This window comes from Macrobrachium nipponense, chromosome 19 (genome assembly GCF_015104395.2).
Source record: "Macrobrachium nipponense isolate FS-2020 chromosome 19, ASM1510439v2, whole genome shotgun sequence".
Lineage (NCBI taxonomy): Eukaryota > Metazoa > Arthropoda > Malacostraca > Decapoda > Palaemonidae > Macrobrachium > Macrobrachium nipponense.
The window spans coordinates 34,728,930-34,749,363 of NC_061088.1; the positions used below are offsets into that span (position 1 = coordinate 34,728,930).

The 20,434-nt window shown below is 38.2% G+C and overlaps 2 protein-coding genes across 3 annotated transcripts in view; one reads left to right on the top strand and one right to left on the bottom strand.

Moving 5' to 3' along the window:
* Positions 1 to 390: 390 nt before the first annotated feature.
* Positions 391 to 11,888, top strand: LOC135216056 (small VCP/p97-interacting protein-like). The gene is made up of 3 exons (XM_064251038.1): positions 391 to 540; positions 8,261 to 8,425; positions 8,702 to 11,888. Exons 1-3 carry the CDS (start codon positions 490 to 492, stop codon positions 8,714 to 8,716), a joined length of 231 nt encoding a protein of 76 aa, XP_064107108.1. The 5' UTR covers positions 391 to 489; the 3' UTR covers positions 8,717 to 11,888.
* Positions 11,889 to 14,459: 2,571 nt separating this feature from the next.
* Positions 14,460 to 20,434, bottom strand: part of LOC135216062 (zinc finger protein 658B-like) — a 23,182-nt gene continuing 17,207 nt past the window's right edge. The window contains exons 1-2 of one of the 2 annotated variants that reach the window (XM_064251051.1): positions 20,353 to 20,428; positions 14,460 to 20,176 (exon numbers count right to left, since the gene is read on the bottom strand). In XM_064251051.1, the coding sequence (XP_064107121.1) occupies positions 19,142 to 20,176; positions 20,353 to 20,379 (1,062 nt within the window). In that variant the 5' untranslated portion in view covers positions 20,380 to 20,428 and the 3' untranslated portion in view covers positions 14,460 to 19,141. Of the gene's footprint in view, positions 20,177 to 20,352; positions 20,429 to 20,434 lie in introns of those variants that run through there. The other variant, XM_064251062.1, reaches the window with a different exon arrangement.

A 20,434-nucleotide genomic window follows, 5' to 3' on the forward strand; every position in this document is an offset into this window, starting at 1 on the left:
TACCATAATAATTGTCGAAGTCCAATAAGCTTGAAACCAGCCCTGATATTGGACAATTTGCCGTAAAAGACGCACCTTTTTTATAAGGTCATTTATGAAACAAAATCGTTAGTATCATAACATTTACTGAAAGATAATTTTCAAGCAATTTTGTATACAGTATTGCAGTCGACTCCGTATAAGATTTACCATAAATTAGTATAGAATGTAAATGTTTCTAGGCTTATAGTGATGATATGGTTTGTTTACTACCATAGTCCCGCTATAAACCACCAGGGCTGTGCTATGGTTTGTTTACATCCTTAAATGCCGACTTACTGTAAGCAAATTTTCATAAGTTTTTGATAAATATAAATTGGGTGTAATTTTAATAGTTTATTCATTTACTGTAATAATTAGACTTGCATTTCAATGTTTTTATCATGTTAGCAACATGTTTTATGCCTACCCACTACACTACGTTCTACTTACTATTTACCTAGGTAGCCTATGGCGCTTGGTCAACAATCGGTTGGACGCAGGCCAGTTTTCTTTTATACTGTACGTATATCATACATTTAAAATTATAAATATACGTTTAACATGATATTTATTTAACTTTTAACTTATTTAGTTGTAATTTACATGTAATGTATTGTATAAAAAGGCAAGGTTAGGGTAATAACTGATGGTCAAGAACGGATTAATCCATTTTCAGTTATTTCTTATGGGAAAACTTGATTCAGTTCTAGAAATAATTGAATTTCAACGCTCCTTCTGGAACGAATTAGCGTCGAGAACCGAGCCTCTACTGTATATAGTTTAGTCAAACTACAATACAGTTCATCATGTCATGTCTGGTAACTGTGATGCTCTAACACAATGTATGCAGAAGGTTTCTACCAACCAGTATTTTTCTATTTGTGTAAAAGACATCTCTGAATGGACACAAGTAAAAAATTTGTTAGTCTCAGAGTTAATATTCAGTTGTCAGAATTTCTTCACTAGAAATTGTGACTTCTACTACTGGGTCCCATAGACAGTAAAAGTAGGTCAAGGTTTGGTCTGTTATCTTGTCTTCTTTGATTCATTTTCTGGTTTTGACATGAGTCTAGAGGCTTGATCTATGAGTTACTTTGGAGAAAGGAGTCTACAAACTTCTACATTTGTGACATATATATAGAAGTTTGTACAGAGTGTATAGGCTTCCTTAGGTCTTAGGGGTACCTCCTCCTTGGAAGGTCTATTGTCACATTTCATGGCTGCTCACCATCCTGGTCTCCACTACTTTGGCTTGTCCTGCAGCCTAGTGGGACGCCATTGACAACTACTAATGACGAATCCTGGGTTGTCCTTTATCTTGCCGTCAATGAGACAATCGACTTGGCTGCCAGTCCAGATGCTGTGACATCACTCCCAGCAGCCTTCCTGCTTGTGACAACACTCCCTCCACTGGTTGCTGTGACGTCACTCCCACCCTTGTCCATGATGTCATCACAGTCGATTGTCAACCCTTTGGAGGTGTTCTTTACATTGATGGTTAAGCAATAGGTATTCCAGAGTTTTTACCAAGAAGCATTGTAAGCCAAGGGCTCCCTCCCCTTCTCCATTATCTTCTCCTCCTCCCCCTCCTCGAGTCAGACGTTGGCAGATTCAAAACATTGTTGCTTCTTCTGAGAGTGAGAGAGGTGTTTCGCTATCTTCCCAGCACTGACATGTCTCCCCCCTTCACGTACATGGACATGTTCCAGTTTGTGAAGAATTTTCCTCTCATCAGAGTTCACAGGCTAGTTTGTCATCTGAGCCTCTTTGAGTTCATTGCAAAGATGAGAAGGCTTCGATTAGAAGGTTGAAGTTGCTTCCCTCTCAGGTTGCTGATCCAAGTCCTTCCAGGAGTTCTCTTTCTCCAGAGACTGCAGCTTCTTTGCCTGTTCATCTTCCCCACGGACATCTCTTTCTCCAGAGACTGCAGCTTCTTTGCCTGTTCATCTTCCCCACAGACATGCTAGTGTCGGATGTGAGGCTGTCGTCGGCTGTGGACGTCTCTCTCATCGTAGTAGGTCATCATCATCTCTGTTATGGAAAGGACTGCTCTCTCCCTTTCCCAAGAGGCCTCGGCTTTCTTGTTCTCATTCTCTGAGGAGTTCCTGCTTGCGTCATTCACCTTCTAGAGTCAGGGATTGTGGTTCTTTGAGATGTAGAGTAAGTCTCCTTCTCTAGGACGTTCTCCCCTTCGTTAGTCGTTTTCTCGGGACCTTGTACGTCCTTCATCGCATGACCATGTACGTGCTCCATAGCACGACCATGTGTGTGCTCTATCACACAACGCTGTACATGCTTAATCTTGCAGCTGTGTACGTGGGTCCTTGCATATGAGGTCTTTTGTTGTCTGCAGTTGTAGTCCTTCTGGTGGAATGGGTGTTTCCCAGACTCCAAGGAAAGGTTCTCCAGTGGCTGCCAGGAGGGATGAGGATTGTTCTGGGCCATCTTTGTCACTTTGTCGTTCTCCTGTGCCAGATCCAGAGGGTCAACAGTTTCTAACTTCTTTCAAAGAGGTTGTTGATCTCATTCGTGAGTTCAGTAATCTTTCGGGGAGTATACAGGGTCCGTCTTCTATGACCCTTACTGGCATAGAGGCCTTGCTTGGCTTGAGACAGGATGCCAAAGCATCATTTAAGCTCCCATGTTTGGGTAATGCGCAATCGATTTTGCAGCATGTTAATGCTTTGGTCTCGGGACAGGACGGCTCCCTGCGTTCAAATAGGTTGTTTTATCTTCTTCCCCCTCCTCTTGTGCGGCATAGGAAGTACTACTCAACAAACTTGGCTCAGTTGATGTCTCCTCAAATTATTTTAGACATGATGCATGTAAAACCTGGTTTAACTCTGGATCAGGTGAGGGCTGAGGGTCCTTTGTTGTACTTTCAAGAGGCCTCAACTTTGGAGTCAACTGCTTCCTCTGCCTTCCAGACTGTGTCGTGGCTGGACTTGTAGTCACCTGTGGTGGCTAGGATAATGTTGTGTCGTTCTACAGGAGGTTCCGTCAGCTCTCCTTCCTTCTTCAGGTTGCTTCAGTCTGGTGTTAAGGCTTTATCTTACCTGAGCCATCTCAGAGTTAATTTGTGGGCCAACCTGTTTCTGTAAGGAAAGATGCTGCCCTGTCGAAGGTGACCAGTTCAGTGGACACTGAATCCTGGTATTCTCTTCAGTATGGGGACCTCCTGGAATTGCAGCTTCTCTTTTCCAGGACACAGCTGGAGGATGCGATAGACTGACAGTGTGCTGATACCAAGGACAGGCTTGTTTAGCAGGCGGTCATGAAGTTGGAGGCTTGTTCTCATTCTCCTCCTCCTTCAAGGCAGAGTAGGGGTCTCCTCCAAGGAAGTCTGCCAGGCAGTCCGTATCTGTTAGACTCCTCAACTTAACAGCTCCACCTAAGTCAAAGCAGCAGCAGTTTCCTTTCCTGTTCCTCCAAACCAGGAAAGGGGCCTGGGGGAAGAGGCAGGGTGGGTCTTCTTCAGATGTGTAATAGCCCACTTCCTTTGCATGGTGGTGTAATTGCTGCAGCTTGGACCTCAAAAAGAGGAGGCTCTAGGTGACTGTGGAACCTGTGGAAATGCAGTTGTTTCAGGGGCTTCTTCCAAAGGGCTTGGGCTTGAAATGATTAGATCTAGATGGTCTGGGAGCCACTACTGTTGAGATAAAAGGTGAAGGCAGTCCTAATTTATTCAGAGCCATAACTTTATGAGGACCTAATTGAGGGCACCAAAGGGAGGAAAGGCATAGGGATGCAGTTGGTTGTACATTTGCAGCATTGCATCTACGTATAACTCAGGGTACCAGATCCAGCATATTGACCATTGCCCTGAATGGGTGAACTATACGAGTCCCTCATACTTGTCAACCTCCCTGCAAATAGCAGTTTATGTTTTAAGGTAGTAATAATCTGGAACCTCCTGTGGAGTGCATTGGAGACTATGTTTTGAGCCCTTGTACTTGCCTGGGAGTGAGAGGTAAGTTATGCTGTTTTGTTCAAATAAGGATTAAGGAACAACATGACTGAATAGTTTCCACTTTAGTTTTCTAAGTGAGCAGTGGTTGTCATGTTGATGTACATGACCTTTGTCCTTTATAGGCTATCTTGAAGGCTAAGAAAATCAGCCTTTAGATCTAAGAAGATGACAAGAAAATGTTATTCATCCTGAGACCAAGTACCCCTTGCTTGATGATCCAGGAGTTGGCACCCTAACCCTAAGTCTTGCATGCAAAAACATCTGAACTTATTGGTTTAAAGCAATTAAGGGAACTCCTTGACGCAAATGATTTCCCAGAGGCTGCCATTGAAGGTCCTGCAACACCTCATTCATTATCATACAAAACCTTCAGCTAATGATGTTGTCTTCCAACAGCTAGAGCTGAAAGTGGACAGAGTGAATCCAAAATTGTATATTAGGTACCATCTTCAAGAAGACTGGGTGACTAGCATAGCTATTGAATTTGAACTTTGCTGGAACTGTCAGATGGAGAGTGCCAGCCAGTGGATCCTGTCCTAAAGAACGAATAAATTATCTTAGAGTGTTGATCACCATGTCTAAGTAAGTTGCTTCCCCCAACCGAACAGAAAGCTATTCCTGTTTTCATGGTGCCATGATCAATCAGTTCATAAGGTAGCAGTGGAGATGGATTCCAGCTGTGTGGTACCAATTGGCAACAGGTGCCAGGGTCCTTGTAAAACTTTCTGGAGATGTTGACATACCATTGCAGAGGACACAAAATTGGTAAACTTTCCCCTCCCACATGAACCAAAGAAACGTCCTCACTGAAGGAAGTTTGGCGAGGGATGGCTCTTTATCTAAAGAAACCCACTCTCTTCTTGAGTGGTAAAGGAGTTGTTAGAGACATCAGCATATGACTTTAGCATATATTGCATATACTACCTCTTCTGGGTGACTCACGGGTTCATACCAACTCAAGTAAAACTGATATTGAAATCATTAAATTATAAAATAGCATAATTTAAGAAAACAAGCAGCACAAAAAGTAATATATTATTGTGTATAGAGTTAACATTTACAAATGATATAAAACTGACAAATCCAAAAATGAACACTACAGCAGCTGGTCCCTCATGGACATCTTCATCTTCGGTCTCTGCAATGGAGACTGAAAGACTTCTGGTCCCTGGCGGGAGATTCTCCACTACAGAGAATCCCTCTGTCCAAGGAAGTAAGGCAAGATCTTCGTTGGTGGTTGGACAACCAGAATATCTTGTGGGAATCCCTTTATGTTCTCCCCTTCCAGACTTCCTTCTGTTTTCAGATGCCTCCATCTCAGGTTGGGGAGCTCATCTGGGAAACCTTCTTATGTCAGGAGTTTGGAGTGTGAAAGACAAGCTTCTACACACCAATGTTTTTGGAGCTGAAGGCAGCTATCATGGGACTGAAGGAGTTTCGGGACAAAGTAGGTCATTTGGTCATTCTGATGTCAGACAACACCACAGTGGCTTATGTGAACAAAGGGGGCCCCTGGTGTCTCATCTCCTGCATTCCTTGACAGTAGAATTACACCAGTGGGCAATTAACAACTGGGTAGAGCTCTCTGCCAGGTACATTTCAGGCAAGAGGAATGTGGTAGCCAACAGACTGAGTCATCGGAACCAAATCCTGGGCACAGAGTGGTCTCTGCATCAGGTTGTGGTGGACAGGCTTTTTCAAGTTTGGGGAAGGCCTATGCTAGACCTCTTCTCAACTCTATTCAACAGAAAATTGGAGGTTTACTGCTCAGTAGTCCTGGATCCTCTTGCTCTAGTAGAGGATGCCCTCCAACACCCTTGGGACAACCTTGAGGTTTACGCCTTCCCTTCGTTTTGCCTGATCCGTCAAGTTCTGAACAGGGTAATGAGTTCATGAAATCTCAGGATGACCTTGGTGGCTCCTCTGTGGCCTCAAGCAGAGTGGTTCCCAGACCTTCTGTCTCTTCTGGCAGAGGTTCCAAGAGAAATTCCTCCATGGCAACAACTTCTTTGTCAACCTCATGTCAAAAGATTTCACCAGTCAGTAGAATCCCTGTCTCTTCGTGGATGGAGACTATCAAGTATCTCCTCCAAGAAAGAGGATTTTCTCAGGAGGCAGCAGGACATATGTTCAGTTACCTCAGAAAATCCTCTTTAGCAGTTTACCAGGGGAAATGGGTGATCTACTGTGACTGGTGTCGTTGACAGGGTTTCTCTCCACTCAAAGCCTCTATTCAGATTTTTTTTTTTTATCTTCTTAAGGGATGAGAAAGGACTCTCTCTACTGTCAGGGGTTACAGAGCAGCACTGGGTTTGATGTTACGCCTTTCAGACATCTCTTCATCTTGGGAGATTTCCTTGTTGTTCAGGGGTTTAGAACAAACCTGTTCTCCAAATGAACTCAAAAGTCTCCTGTATGTTTGTCCTGGAATTCGTGGAGAAGACTCAAAATCCCTCGGTACATGACAACATATTTGCCTCTTTTTTTTTTTTTTTTTTCCTTTCCATTATCGAATGACCTTGTGGACAATGACCCACAGGAGCTCTTACTTTGTCCTGTCAGAGCCCTAAGATGCTACCTTAAAAAGACTTGTCATCTAAGACCTAAATGTCATAGACTGTCAGCATTGGTTGTTCTAGAAAAGAGGTTTCCAAGAACACTATTGCATTCTGGATACGTGAGACAATTAAGCAGGCTAAGTGTTTGCTATTCAAATGATGGTTCTGTCGCTGAGTCTGTTTGGGCTAGAGCTCATGATGTCAGATGCATAAGTTCTCCTCTGGCATTTAAGAAAAATTTTGCTGTTCATAGAATTTTGAGTGCTGGTTCCTGGTTGCGGCAGTCCACGTTCACTTCCTTTTACCCGAAAGATGTTGCTCACAGATCTTTGGACACATTTTCCTTGGGTCCTGTGGTGACTGCCCAACAAGTTGTGTAATTCATCCATTACCCCTAATAGGGTATTTTGTATCTTACCTATGGTGATTGTGTGGAAGAAAGAATGAGTGAGTTGGATGGTCTCTTTCTTTTTCATATTTTCCTTTCATCTTCTACAGCCGGGTTGAGGAATAGACACGTCATATGTTGGACTGGTCTGATACAGGTGAGTAAGGTAGCCATACTGAAAGTTGGTGTGTTTTTTATCTTTGAAATACCAAACCCTCTATTCAGTAGCAAAATACTCCTCTTTCTACAGCAAGGGGGAGTGAGGAGTGTTAACAAACCCCTGAGAGTATATATGGTTTGTTACTTGAACAGTCATAATTTTCTTTGGTTCCCTAGTTGCAATGAATCTGGTCATGTACATCATTGTACTTAAACCCAGATGACTGAGATGTTAGATATTGGTTTATCTATCTTCTCATGGCATGAGACCACCTTCTCTAGAACTCACTCTTCTAGGAGGGGTGGTCAGGTGGCTTAACTCCCAGCCAGTTTAGGATACTTGTACCTCCCACCAAGTATAAATCTATCCTATTGTTCAGACCAAATGTTTGTTCTGCATATGAACAAATGGCAAATTTTTAAATCAGTTTGTATTTTTCATAGCTAACAAACCCGAGGTCTTAACGTTTACTGCCCACCAAAAGCCGACCCTCTCTCTGTTATAGTCTTGGGTTGGGGAAAGACTAAATATGTCACAAGGCGGTGCGCGGTCTCTGACTAGCTGTCACCTCGTACGCACAAGAGTTGCCAGATCTCACAGATTCGTTGGTTACAATCTTTGTTTTTAACCGGTTACCAGCTAGTACTTGGAAATATCCTATTGTTAAGACCTCAGGTTTGTTAGCTATGAAAAATACAAATTGATTAAAAAATCTTTCATTTGAATAGCAAACATTTATGAGATATTGGATTATACACAGCTTACCCATCCCTACAGGGAAAATATTACTGAAATCAATATCAGAAAAGAAAACATGTAAAATGTAAATTAACATTAGACCAGAAGTAGATTAAATTAGATTTAGGCCAACCTTCATAATAAAAGTTTTTTTATAAGTGGTTGAAAGAGTGTACTATAAGCAGTGCAATGGATAATGAATTAGTGATAGCACAGTGGAAAATTCGTACAAAGGGAGGAGAGGAGTGAGGGTCATAAGTAGGTTTGGGCATGCGCAGTAAGAGGCCACAAATCCTGAATAATATAGATTTGTGAGACTGAGTGTTTCCTATCCATGGAAGTAAGGCAAGTTATGATTAATTAGTTAACAATTAAATGAATGAATATTTGTGTATTACAACATACTTTATGTACAATAACTTCAGGAAGAACGACGAAGGCAGATGGCAGAAGCTGCAGAAAAGCGATTGAAGGCTCAGGAAGGCCGTGGGTTGAAAGATCCTGAAGCCTTAAAGCAAAGACAAAAACGACAGGAGGAGCTAGAACAGAAGGAGAAACAGCTGGAAAGTGCTAGCGAAGGTGGACTTCGGGTAAGTGACACATCAGAATAAGAATTAAATAAAAAACTGAATAAGAATTACAATAAAAATGTAAGAGGGAATGTTCTTTTTAATACTGTTAAACTTCTATTCATGTGTCAGGCAGCACTCTTTCAAGTGACCATTTCTTAGCCTATGAAATGATACCACATTAAAGAAAATATTCTTTAACTAGTGCTTAGTTTTTATTCCTTGTGATATGTAATGTCTGAAATCTATTGATTCCTCTGTAATTTTACTTATTTTAATGATACAATTATTTTTCAGTGGCAAGTCAATTAACATCTATTGACACCAGAAGAGGGATGGCTCAGGAAATTATAACTCCAGTAATTTTCAGATTCTTTATGGTAATATGATTTTATAACCTTGTGTAGAAACACGTTTATATCCTGGAAAGTATGCAATGTTACAAGACCTCACAGGTTGACAGTAATAACTTGAAATAGCAATTTCCATTGGTGAGCAATATGTGCACTACTGTGTTAGTTAGACAAAGTTAATCTTTTGCATATTATTAAAAACATATTTTTATAGAAAGTTATTCCATTTTATCTTTATAAAATATTTGTAACCATTTATAACTGCTGTCAGCTGAATGTAAAACAGCATAGTAATACAGGACATCTGGTAATTGACTATAATACCTAAAGTAAGTAATGTACTTTTTGTGGTGTTTGATACTTTTAATAGATGAAATGTAAAAATAAAGTCATGTTTTACACATATAAGAAAAATTATGACTGCTTTGCAAGAACTACAATCAAACTGAACTTTTGTGTGGTACTTTTTTGCCAGTATAATGTACCTAATCTGATTTGTATGTTGTCTGTCTTGTTGTAGGTTTGAAATAACATTATCATTAAATATTTTATATTATATTTCCATGCAATGTCATAATGTTAGGATTTTTTCCCATCCAGGGCTTATACCTGTATACCTTATACTATAGCCATTTTTGGTGTTTAAAATAGTCTTCATAATGCTTCATAATCTAGTATATTTTTCATGTTAGTTCATAATTTTTATATACAGAACTACTCATTAGATTTTGACTCGATAAAAAGTTATTGCTGTGTTTTATGAATGACTAGATAAATTTTGACCTTTGGAATTCAACATATGTATCCTTTGATCTTAGTGAATGCATGATTTATTATGAGGTAATTGGAAAATTAGTTCCCAGAAGTGTGCATTTTCATTCAGTGCAAAGTTCTGTGGTATAAATGTAGATATGTTTAATATTATCCTCCAAGACATGATAATTAGTATTTTGCAGCAAGTATAAATATTACGAAACATATTGGGCTAGGGGCCCTGAAAATTACCTTGAAATAGTTTTATTTGTGGATAATGTTTGATACAAGATATGCTTAATACAAGATCTGCCATCTCATATTTGAGGAGTTATTGGGTATGGAAAGTTTGTAAAGATAAGTATATTTATTTAATATATTTGTATATAACATGATTTTGTATATTTGTAGAAGATTATATGGAAAAATACTGGGAGTACCAAAACACTATTGTACATTTGAACCAGTGACTTATGATACCAGTTTGTAATATATATATTTTAGTATAAGAAGCTAGGTACTTAATCTTTCAGTGTCATATTTAAAGTATATTTTGTCAGGTGGCATTCTTTCTGAAATCTCGTGTATTAATTACGTATACTTTAAAAACTCTTATCCTTAAGGATTTTGGTAACCTACCATTTTTACCCTTTCATTAACCTCTGGTTTTAAAGAGGTACATTCACTGATGGAAAGGTAACCTTTATTATGTTGATAGTGGTTTGGCTTTGCTCTGTAACTCCATAATGGTTTCAGTCTAGTTTACCTGTTATGAGAGGTCTCTATTAAGAAAAATTGTTGAACAAAATATTTTGGTTCCAACTTGGCTCTTTCAGAATGACACTCTCCATGGTGAGTACACTGATTTTAATTTTCTTTTCCAATCTGAAATGCAGTGATTTCTTTTTATCCCTTCTGTTGTCTGAAATCTGCTATGTACCAAGTAAATTACAGCTTAAAGGGGAAAATGGGAGGGGCCAGTTTAGCAGTTAAGGGAGTCCTGTGCTTAACAATAAAATCATGGCTAAGGAGTGACCAAGCAGGTGTGTTGTGTGGTGCAGTGTTTAGGGTTTGTTTACCATTTGCAATTCCCTCAAGACCTCCTGACTTAATTCACTGTCTAACCATCCAAAGCTGAATTCCACCCTTAAAGGTCACACATTTCACAGAAAAGTTAGATTGAGGAAAATTTACTAAGAACTTGAAGAATATCTTTACAAATGCATTCCAGAACTGGAAATTAAAACTAACAGTATATTAACTGGAGGAGACAAAGTTGTGACCCAAGCAATGACTTTTTCAATTTTTGTTGTTGTGGACAGTGTTCTGATTTCATTGAAATGTATTTTATTGTTATTTAATATAAGCAATGCTATTCTATACACTTCTTAATACTGATTTGTATTATTCCATTTTAAGTAGTCATTGAGGTTATGATTGATAGCTATGTAACTGGTGGTGTCACATGAGATATTACAGTTTGCCACTTTTTTTTTTTTTTTTTTTTTTATCTTGTAACGAATCTCTTTGTAAGAATTGTGATGTAATTTGCACCTTCATCTTTAGTACTTAAAAGGTAATTGCATTGACGAGAGTCCTAATGTCTCAATATCAGTTGTGCAATGAACATTTTCTTTAGGCAGAGGTCCTAAATTATTATAAATTGATTGAAACTTAAAAAATGTTACCATTCTGCCGTAGAGGGACCCATTGCCAAGTTCACAAGTTCTTCAGAAATATGAAAATAGATGATATAAGAAAACTGATTTTCAAGTAATATTTTTAGGTTCTGTGAATGAGTACCTTTATTCATTTTGGAACATGCACTTAATGATCAATGTAAATTTAACTTAATGTTTGTACGTAAATGAAAAAAAAAAAAAATGTTTCATTTAACTTCATGTTTGTTGGATTTTGTCTTTTCTATAACAACATTTATTGGTCTAGAGAGATGGATTCCTTTTTCCAGGTATGTTTGTATTTTGGGTATTCATTATAAGCTGTTGAATCATGTGGTGGGTCTAGTTACTGAAAGAAGGCAATGGTAGCAAATTATATTAGGTAGGTAGTAAGTGTATACAATGCACATAAAATATACCTAGCTGTTTAAAATTAAATAAAATTTTTGATTGACATTATTTTTTCTGTAGCATGGCAATTTAAATTGTTTACCATTTATTTGTAAGGATTACTTTTGATGTTTTACTATTTATAATTGGTTTTGTGATGCTAAGCATTGTTTAGCTCAATCAGCAACAACTCAGTGCATGATGCAATGAGCATCTGAAATTCTGCTGCTGTCATATCTATCTAATTTATAGACAGACTTGCAATTAAACTGTATTTTTCCTCACGGTATTAAATGTCACTATATCCTGTCATGTGACTTATTCTCAAACTTGATTCTTATATCAACAAAACTTCTTTAAAATAAGTTTTATTTTTAATAGGTATACAAACCAAGCCTTTTATAATAGGAGTATCCTTTGGCACGAACTGGAACTGTTGTTGACTTGGTACAAGGTAGTTATTTGGTGGTAAAAGGGATGAATGGAAGAATACCACGCATTCCCTTTAGACTAAGTCGTGTTTCCAAGCAGGGAAGCTAAGGTGGGTTTAACTATGTAATATATATTATATATGTATATATAGATAGATATATTATATATATCTCTTATATCTATATATATATATATATATATATATATATATATATATAAAAAGACTGGTCTCTATACCTTGGGAAAATACTAATTTAAAGAGAGAAACAACATGCTACTCTTGGTTGGGATCCTGTTGGTCAAACAGACCATCCTGAAAGATAACTCTTGAACATAGTTTGTCCCAAGGAGTTTTAAGATGCTTGAGCTAGGCTGCAAAAGACAGGGTTGCTTCCAGAGAGAACACTTTTGATGGAGGAAAAGTCCTCTATAACCTGCCTGTCAAGTATAGATAACACCTACAAGTGGAGATATGCAAGTTCTTTGGACTGAAGACCGTCTTACAGTGAGGCACAAACCATACAGCTTAGCCTGATGGAAGATAATCTCACCAAAGGTAAACAAGGAGTGCGTGACCTGCTGACTGGAGGGCTATGTCCATTCACAAATGTAAGCAGCACCGGATGCCACTTGACTATTGGCCTTCAGGAGTAGCCAGAGTCAATCTAAAAACATGAGTGATCAATACTGTTGATCACCCAACAAGGAGAGAGAATTTAAGTGAAGGAAAGTGTACAATGCAGATCATTCCCAAAATAATGGATTACAGCTTCCATTATAATCCCCTTGGAATGGGATAAGAAAGGAATATTGTTGAGTCTCATTCTGCGAGACCCAGTCCTCCTCTTAAGAATCTCCCCCCACCAGACAACCCTGAAATGTTCTAGCCTGCTTTTGAATATCCATAAACTGATGCATTTTCAAAGAAAGGAGAGCTTATAAAACTTCCTGTCACTGAGCCAAGCACTTCTGTGACTTGCACCAGGAGAGTTAAGGTGCGTCCACACGGTCGAACAATGTCCGACGGACACACATTGTTACCATATCATAGGCGAAGCAGGATGACGTCATAAGCGGGGAAACGATGGAAGTAGATCTGGCAACAAACAGTGGTACCAGATGAGGTTGTATACCACTGATTTTACTCCGCTCACAAGACGAAGACTGGCAGACAATTGTTAATTGGTAACAATGTTTGTCCGTCGGACATTGTTCGACCGTGTGGACGTACCTTAAGAAGACTGTGTGGACGTACCTTAAGAATGTTGTAGGAAGCTGAAGGTGGTTCCTCAGAATTATCCGAGAAAGAGCAGAAATCTGCCCCTGCGAGGTGATGGATGGCTGAGGATAACCCACCAGAGTTGATTTGATTTTTCATGCCATGACAGGAATTGGTACTATTATCTCTAATGTTGTATGCTGTGCTTACAAGCATACCCAGGTTTTTGTCTGCTATTTTGGTGTGAGACCCAATCTCCATTCTTTTGGCCTGCCTATGTATAAAGTAGAACTCTCCAAGAACAGAAGTAAAAAATCCAAGATGACTTTCAGGTGGAAACCTAAAAACCACTTGTAATCTCTTTAGTTTGAAAATTGCATCAGCTACCTTAATGATTGAGACAATATGTATATATGGAAGTAATCAGCAAGCGGTATCTTGACAACTATTTTGCCTGGGCGGGGGCTTAGGTGCATTATGTGCTATGGTGACTAAGTTTCTGTTAAATAATTGGTTACAGATTGCCCTAGACTCTAGCTCTAGGGCCTAAAGCAAGTTCCTTTTCCTGCACAATTGGCTTACTCTAAAACAAAACTGAATCACACACTAACTTATAATTTGGCAGGTGAGCTAAATATGTAACAAGTTTAAAGGAAATTAAAATTATGATAATTCTTTTGTATGTTTCTTCTTTAATAATGGTGGTATTTATTCTTCCTTGGAACTCTGCCTAACCAATTTTTTTTTCCAGTCTGAAGAGGGTTTTAAATTAGCACTCAAAATTGTAGGCCTTTATGTTTTGCATATACTTCAGTGTTAAAATTGTGTTATATTTTATCATAAAAATATTTTAAATTAAAAATGTTTGGCTAGGCCTAATGGTCCTTGGCTGGTCTGTGAAAGGAGGAGAATCCTATAATTTGCAATATGAATTTTTTTATAAACAATAATGTGTTTTTACAGCCATCATACAAATATATAACTGATAATTTCAGTGTTGAATGGCCTAATCCTGAAACTGCATGACTGAGGACTGAATTAGTCACCCCTTGAGAGAAGAATGTTCACACTCCATAGTGAGTTGAAATAGAAAAACAAAAATGTATTTCCATATATTATTAATAACCATAATGGGTGGTAGATTGATAGCAAGCAAGAGGTTGAAACGTAAGATTGAAAAATATTATCTAGTAGAAAAATATCAAACAAAAATTCAATAAATGCTTTAGAATAGTATAAGTAACGAACATCACCTAAACATAAGTCAGTATATTCTTCCCAACAACAGTAAATTATGTTTATCCCTTATAATTTGTGTGGGGTTTCTAGCCAGTTTCAGCGAATGCATGCTATTCACTTTCTGACTTTTAGTGTTAACTCCCAAAGCACCAATAACTGACACATGGTTACACCAGTTTTGATAATTCTAGGGCTATGTGTCTATGGTATATCTGAATTCTCCATCATATTTATCAAAAATATTCTGTCAGTTTGAGTTTTTTTAATATATTTATAAGTTTTCGTGCATCAACACCAGTCTCCTCAAAATTTGGTGTTCCAGGCGTACCAACTGAACCGGACACTTCAATGCATTTTATCACCCTTCAGTCAAACAAAACGTAATAGCACTTTAATGCATTTTACCACCCTTTGGTTAAACAAAATGTATTTATATTAATTTAAAGAAGTTATATTTTTTATATTGTAATTCATATGCTAACTTGAAATAAAAAATTTTCTTTTAATAGAGAGAGCTTTAAACAAATAATAACCTGATAACATCAGATAAGCTAAACTCTACTAGCATATTATTTGCATAAAATAACAATATAAAGATGATACTCTGTTGACACAGTTGGAAGGAGTGTTCATATCTAAACATGGAATATTTCATAATGATTCGGACAAAATACTCAAAACCTGCATAAAACAAAGTTTTTCCATGGTTTTATTTTTTACTTGTGATAAGAGATTCCAGTTCTCATAAAAAGATTTTTCTCAAACTAATTATTGTATGAAAAATAACAAAGAAAAATTATCCGAATGATAATTTCATAAAGTGATGCAATACGTATTAGCTTCATTGTACTCGTACGTACATGTTGCCTAACCAAGAAATTGTTCCTTGAGATAGACAACCATACAGCTTGTGCCCCTCCATCTAAAGAGTGCAGCACACACTCCTTAATGGTTTGGAGACCCACCTCCAGTTCCACTTGCTCTCTCACTCAAGATAGGCGACAGTGAAAAACCTTACACTAGTCCTTCATGACTTCTAACATTTTTCTCCTTGATCTTTAAACTATGCTGGCAAGGATAGAGATTTTTTAGAATCTGAAGGGGAAGATAAGACAGTATTGGTGTTGAAGAGAAAGAGGAGTGCAGTCATGATAAAGCAAGTGTTCATCCTGTGGCCTGAAGTATCCAGGACTCTGTTCCCTGTCTCTACTATTACCAAAGGCAGGACAGGCAACTAAATGGATAGTTTCATAGTAACCTTCCCTTCCAATTCTCCTCTCTTTACCCCCTACCTAGCCATAGGAGGAGGAAGGTAGATCTAGGAAAGTTTTCCTACTTTTCCTAAATGGAAAACTTTCCATTTTTCTTGAACGAGTAAAATTATCAGATAATAATAATCTGGGTCCAAAAGCTTGTTTCTCCCTAACCCAAAAATCTGAAGGCTTAACCATACCCTAAGGTGTAGTTAAGGATCACTCCGCTGCCACTAATGGCTGATAATATACCAGGTGGTGAAATAGAGAACATGAGACTCCCGCTCTCCTTTCCACTGCTGATTGCATTACATCTGAAAGGTCACCAATGAACTCTCAACATCAGTCCAAGTTTCTTCTCCCTTATGCTATAGGTTACCATACAGCAGCAACCTGTCACATGATCCCATCTGCATATTTATGAGCAAAATGAGGGTAGTGCTACCTCTACTCCATACACCTCTGCTGGAGCATGGGAGAGCCCTCGGCAGTCTCAGATCGAGTGGAAGACTAGTCCTAAGCACACTCAGGAAACCCATGTCAACCCTATCTATGGCAGACATCTTCCCCTTTGATGAGTGAAATCATTGCTGAACCTTTGAGAGGGAAAGCACTCATGCAAAGTCCAGCATGCTTCTCATGAGAGGGATTCCTAAACCTCTTCTCTCCGCAGATGATGATGAGAAAAAGGTGTAACTGTTTCTTCACCCACCTACCTACAGTTAATCACCTTGTTACCAAGTTTCAAGGACAGATTCCACTCATGCTAAGAAACATTCCTGAGAGGAACGATGTGGTGTTTTGGTGATTAAGGCAGCATTACCTGTATATTCCAAGTCTTGTCAAGTTTCTGATGTTTTTCTTTCTCCCTTCTCCAATTATTTCCATTACAAAATCCACGAGGACATATATAAATATTTCATTACAGGTTAGAGTTCATATGCATGACTAGAATTTTAGCTTTCAAACATGCAAGCTGAGAGATAATTTGCACAATTATTCAGACTAGATTGTGTTAAGATAATGGGGGGTCATGCTCTCTACATTATACCAAACCAGTGCCTGTATAACCAGGACTGTTGTATTAAATGCATTAGAGGATAAATAATTGAAGTCAAACACCACAATTACTAATTAAGGACAATCAGAAATGTTCAGCACAACATGAACTTTATGCATGCCACTATATTGTTTACATACAGCCTCTGTAAGGGAGGTCAGTATTCATATGAAGAAGCAAATACCTGTAGGATAAAACTATACGTTGTTACAGCAGTACAGAGAAAGATCAAATTACAAAACAAAACTAAAACTACATAACCTCTACAAAGTAAAGATGCCCCCACAACCAACTAATGATTTGTACTATTATGTTCTACCTGTAAGAATCACAACTTTCTGATTTTTAAAAAGACAAAGTAACCTACAGTCCCTGATATTTTTTAAGTACATAATACAAAGTAAGCATGCTCTACAATAACTACATCCTAATGCATATTTTACCAATCTCTGGACTGCAAAGGGTACCAACTTATCTACACAGTACCTGCATTAGTAATACTGCAATTTTCTTAAATTGCATTTTTACTAGATATTCAAACCTCCCATCTTATATACAGTAACAGTATCCAAGTGAAAAATGGTTCAGTCACTGAAAACAGTTAACAAGGGAGTCCCAGCCACTCATTGGCTGAACACACTTTTCCCTTTAGCTATGGGACAAATTTATGGTTTGGTGAAGGTGGAGCATTAGATTTAGAGCAAAACTGAAATATGTTCTTATGAAATGAATAAACCTTCTCCAGAAACTCAGCTCAGCATTACTTTTGAGTAAGAGAATGAAAATTCCAGTAATGTCTTGAAAGCCTGACATTTACTTTGGGGGAATGATGATGATCCACACACCAGTTAGGTCTGAACATTATTATAGAGATCTGGAATGGAAAACAAAAAATTTAGGCCAAGCACTATGACTTATGAGGTTATTCAGCGGTAAAAGGAAAATTGAGTAATATGGTTTTAAAGGTCTAACGGGAAGTTGCAATATGAAATAATTGTTATGAAAGGGTAGAAAGTAAGATGGAACAGAATATGAATGGAATTAGTATGGTAAAAGGAATGAAAGGAGTTGCAGCTACAGGCTGAAGGGATACTGCAGAGAATCTTATGTAGTGCCTTTAGTGTAGTGCGTGAGGTGCACTGAGGCCACTGCCTCTCTCTAAGGAGTACGTATAAAGATTAGAGTAAATTCTCAATCCAGTTTAGTATGTGGGGAGGCAAATACAGCTTAGTAATAATTATCATAAGATACTTGATGATAACAATCAACTATGACTGTAACTGATACCTTCCCCATCCCAACTTGTTGATGGGACTGTGGAGAGAGCTGCATCCTTAAATGTAGCCTTGGGATGGGATACTTTAGGAAAATTTTAGAGGAACCTGTATCTTCAGGCTACACCAACATAACTCCAGCCTTGGGCTGCCTGAAATCTGGATGAGAACACAAAACACACACACTTCCAGTTTGCAGACAATACTCACCATGACACCTTGGAAAATATGTAGTTAGGCAGCTACATAAGATTACTACTATTTTTAGGAAGTTACTTGGGCTTCCTCAGAATATAGGCTAATCATCTTTATAAGTTTGTTGAGGATAATAACCTGTTACCAGCATTACAATTTGCGTTTCATAAAGGCGTTGGTACTTAATGATGCACTCATCAATATCTACTGTCTTACAGTGCTTTTAATGAGTGTGCTGAGGCACACATGGTTAGTTTGGATTTTAAAGTAGCCACTGACAATATAAATCATGAAACACTTACCCAAAAGCTAAGATTATCGGGAATTAGTGGATCTTTTATTAATATTTGATTATTATTACAAGGATTTTTAATAGGCAAAACTCATGTCTGTGTTGATGACCAGTATAGTAACTTTAGTAATGCCATTTCAGGTGTCTCGCAAGATAGTGTTCTTGGGCCTTTGCTGTTGTAGCAAGGTCTGGAGAACAAACTGGTTGCTTATGACGATGATGCTAATTGTCTAATTGTAGTTTCTTTCTCCATGCCTTGGGTCTGTGGTTTCGGTGACTGAACAGTCCTTCCCTTGATGAATACTCCTATACAAGACAAAGGTCTGTAAAGTTTGTCAGAACAAACATGAAATACAGGAAAGCAAATTATTAAGTGTACAGAATACTGTAAAAGGTATGTTTTAACAACCTTCAATAAAGACTGATCGTCATTAAATTTTAAAGGTAACTGGAAGTTACATGACAAAAATCTTGACATGCTAGTTAACAGGCATTCCAACAACTTGGTGTAATATCCAAAACCAGGTACCAAAGTTAAAATAAAGCTACTGCATCATGCAATTTCTTTTGAACTCCTCAGGAAAGCCACACAAATAACTCAAGTCTTTCCCAATTTGTGTTTCATTAAATGATGATAACGAACACCCTTCTGAGCAAACCTCTTACTGCACACAGGGCATTTATATTTCTTTTCAGTACTGTGAATATCCATGTGGTTCTTGAGAGCTCCCTTCCGAGCAAATTTTTTGTTGCAGATAACACACTGGAATGGTTTTACTCCAGTATGCAGCTCCACATGCATTCTAAGATTTCCCTTCTGAGAAAAGCACTTCCCACATAGGTTACACTCATACTTATTAGCTTCTCTGTGCTCATCCATGTGGGCTTCAAGCTCATCTTTCTTTGAACACTTCACACTACAAACAACACATTCATACACATTCTTTTCAACATGACTTTCCATATGTTTTCGAAGATGGATTTTCTTTAAAAATATCCTGTTACATTTACTGCACTCATATTTCGTTTCTTTGTGAGATTCTTTATGCAATTTGAGGCTCTCTTCACTTGAAAAAGTCTTATGGCATACTGAACATTTCAGACTTTCCTCCTGATCATGTGACTCTAAATGTGTTTTGAGACGGCCCTCACTTACAAACCTTCTGTTGCACACCATGCACTCATAATGAAACTTTTTCCTTACACGATGCAGGTCTGAATGACTCTGGAGAAAACGCTCACTACTGAAACTTTTATGGCAAACATTACATTTGTGCCTTTTTTCTCCAGTGTGATCATCGATGTGATTTTCAAGTGCAATTAAACTTGAAAAGTTTTCATTACAAACAATGCATTCATATACAATTTCCCCATGGGTCTGCATGTGTCTCTTAAGATGGCCCTTTTGCATAAACTTCTTGTTACATACAATGCATTCATATCTCTTGATCCCTTTGTGGATATCCATGTGCATCTTGAGACTAGCTTTGAAGGGATAACGTTTGTGGCACAATATGCACTCATACTTCTTCCTGTCATCTGGAGGTTCTGTCTTCATTGGCTGTGCTTGTAGTTGTGGTTGTTCGGGTAATGTTGCTGCAGGAGTGGCAGAACTGTCACTCATGTTTCGTCTCTGCAATAACAAAAATCAGATTATAAAAAGGGTAGCTATATCCATCCATGATGCTCAAAAGACTTATAACTCCTATCAAAGATAATAGCAATTATGTATAAATGCAGGTGCTGCCGAGTTAATTGAGTACAATATGTAATAATGAATCATGAAATAATGACTACTTGAATACTTACTAGATGGCCCACAGTCATGCAAACCATTCTAAATGTATGAGGGTAACAAGACACTGAAACATGCAACTTCACCTTGACATCT

Excerpts from the sequence above, each read along its gene's own strand:
- LOC135216056 (XM_064251038.1), top strand. The coding sequence starts at position 490 with ATGGCGCTTGGTCAACAATCGGTTGGACGCAGGCCAGTTTTCTTTTAT. Across the intron at positions 541-8,260 it reads GGCCAGTTTTCTTTTATACT|GAAGAACGACGAAGGCAGAT; the intron begins GTACGTATATCA and ends CAATAACTTCAG.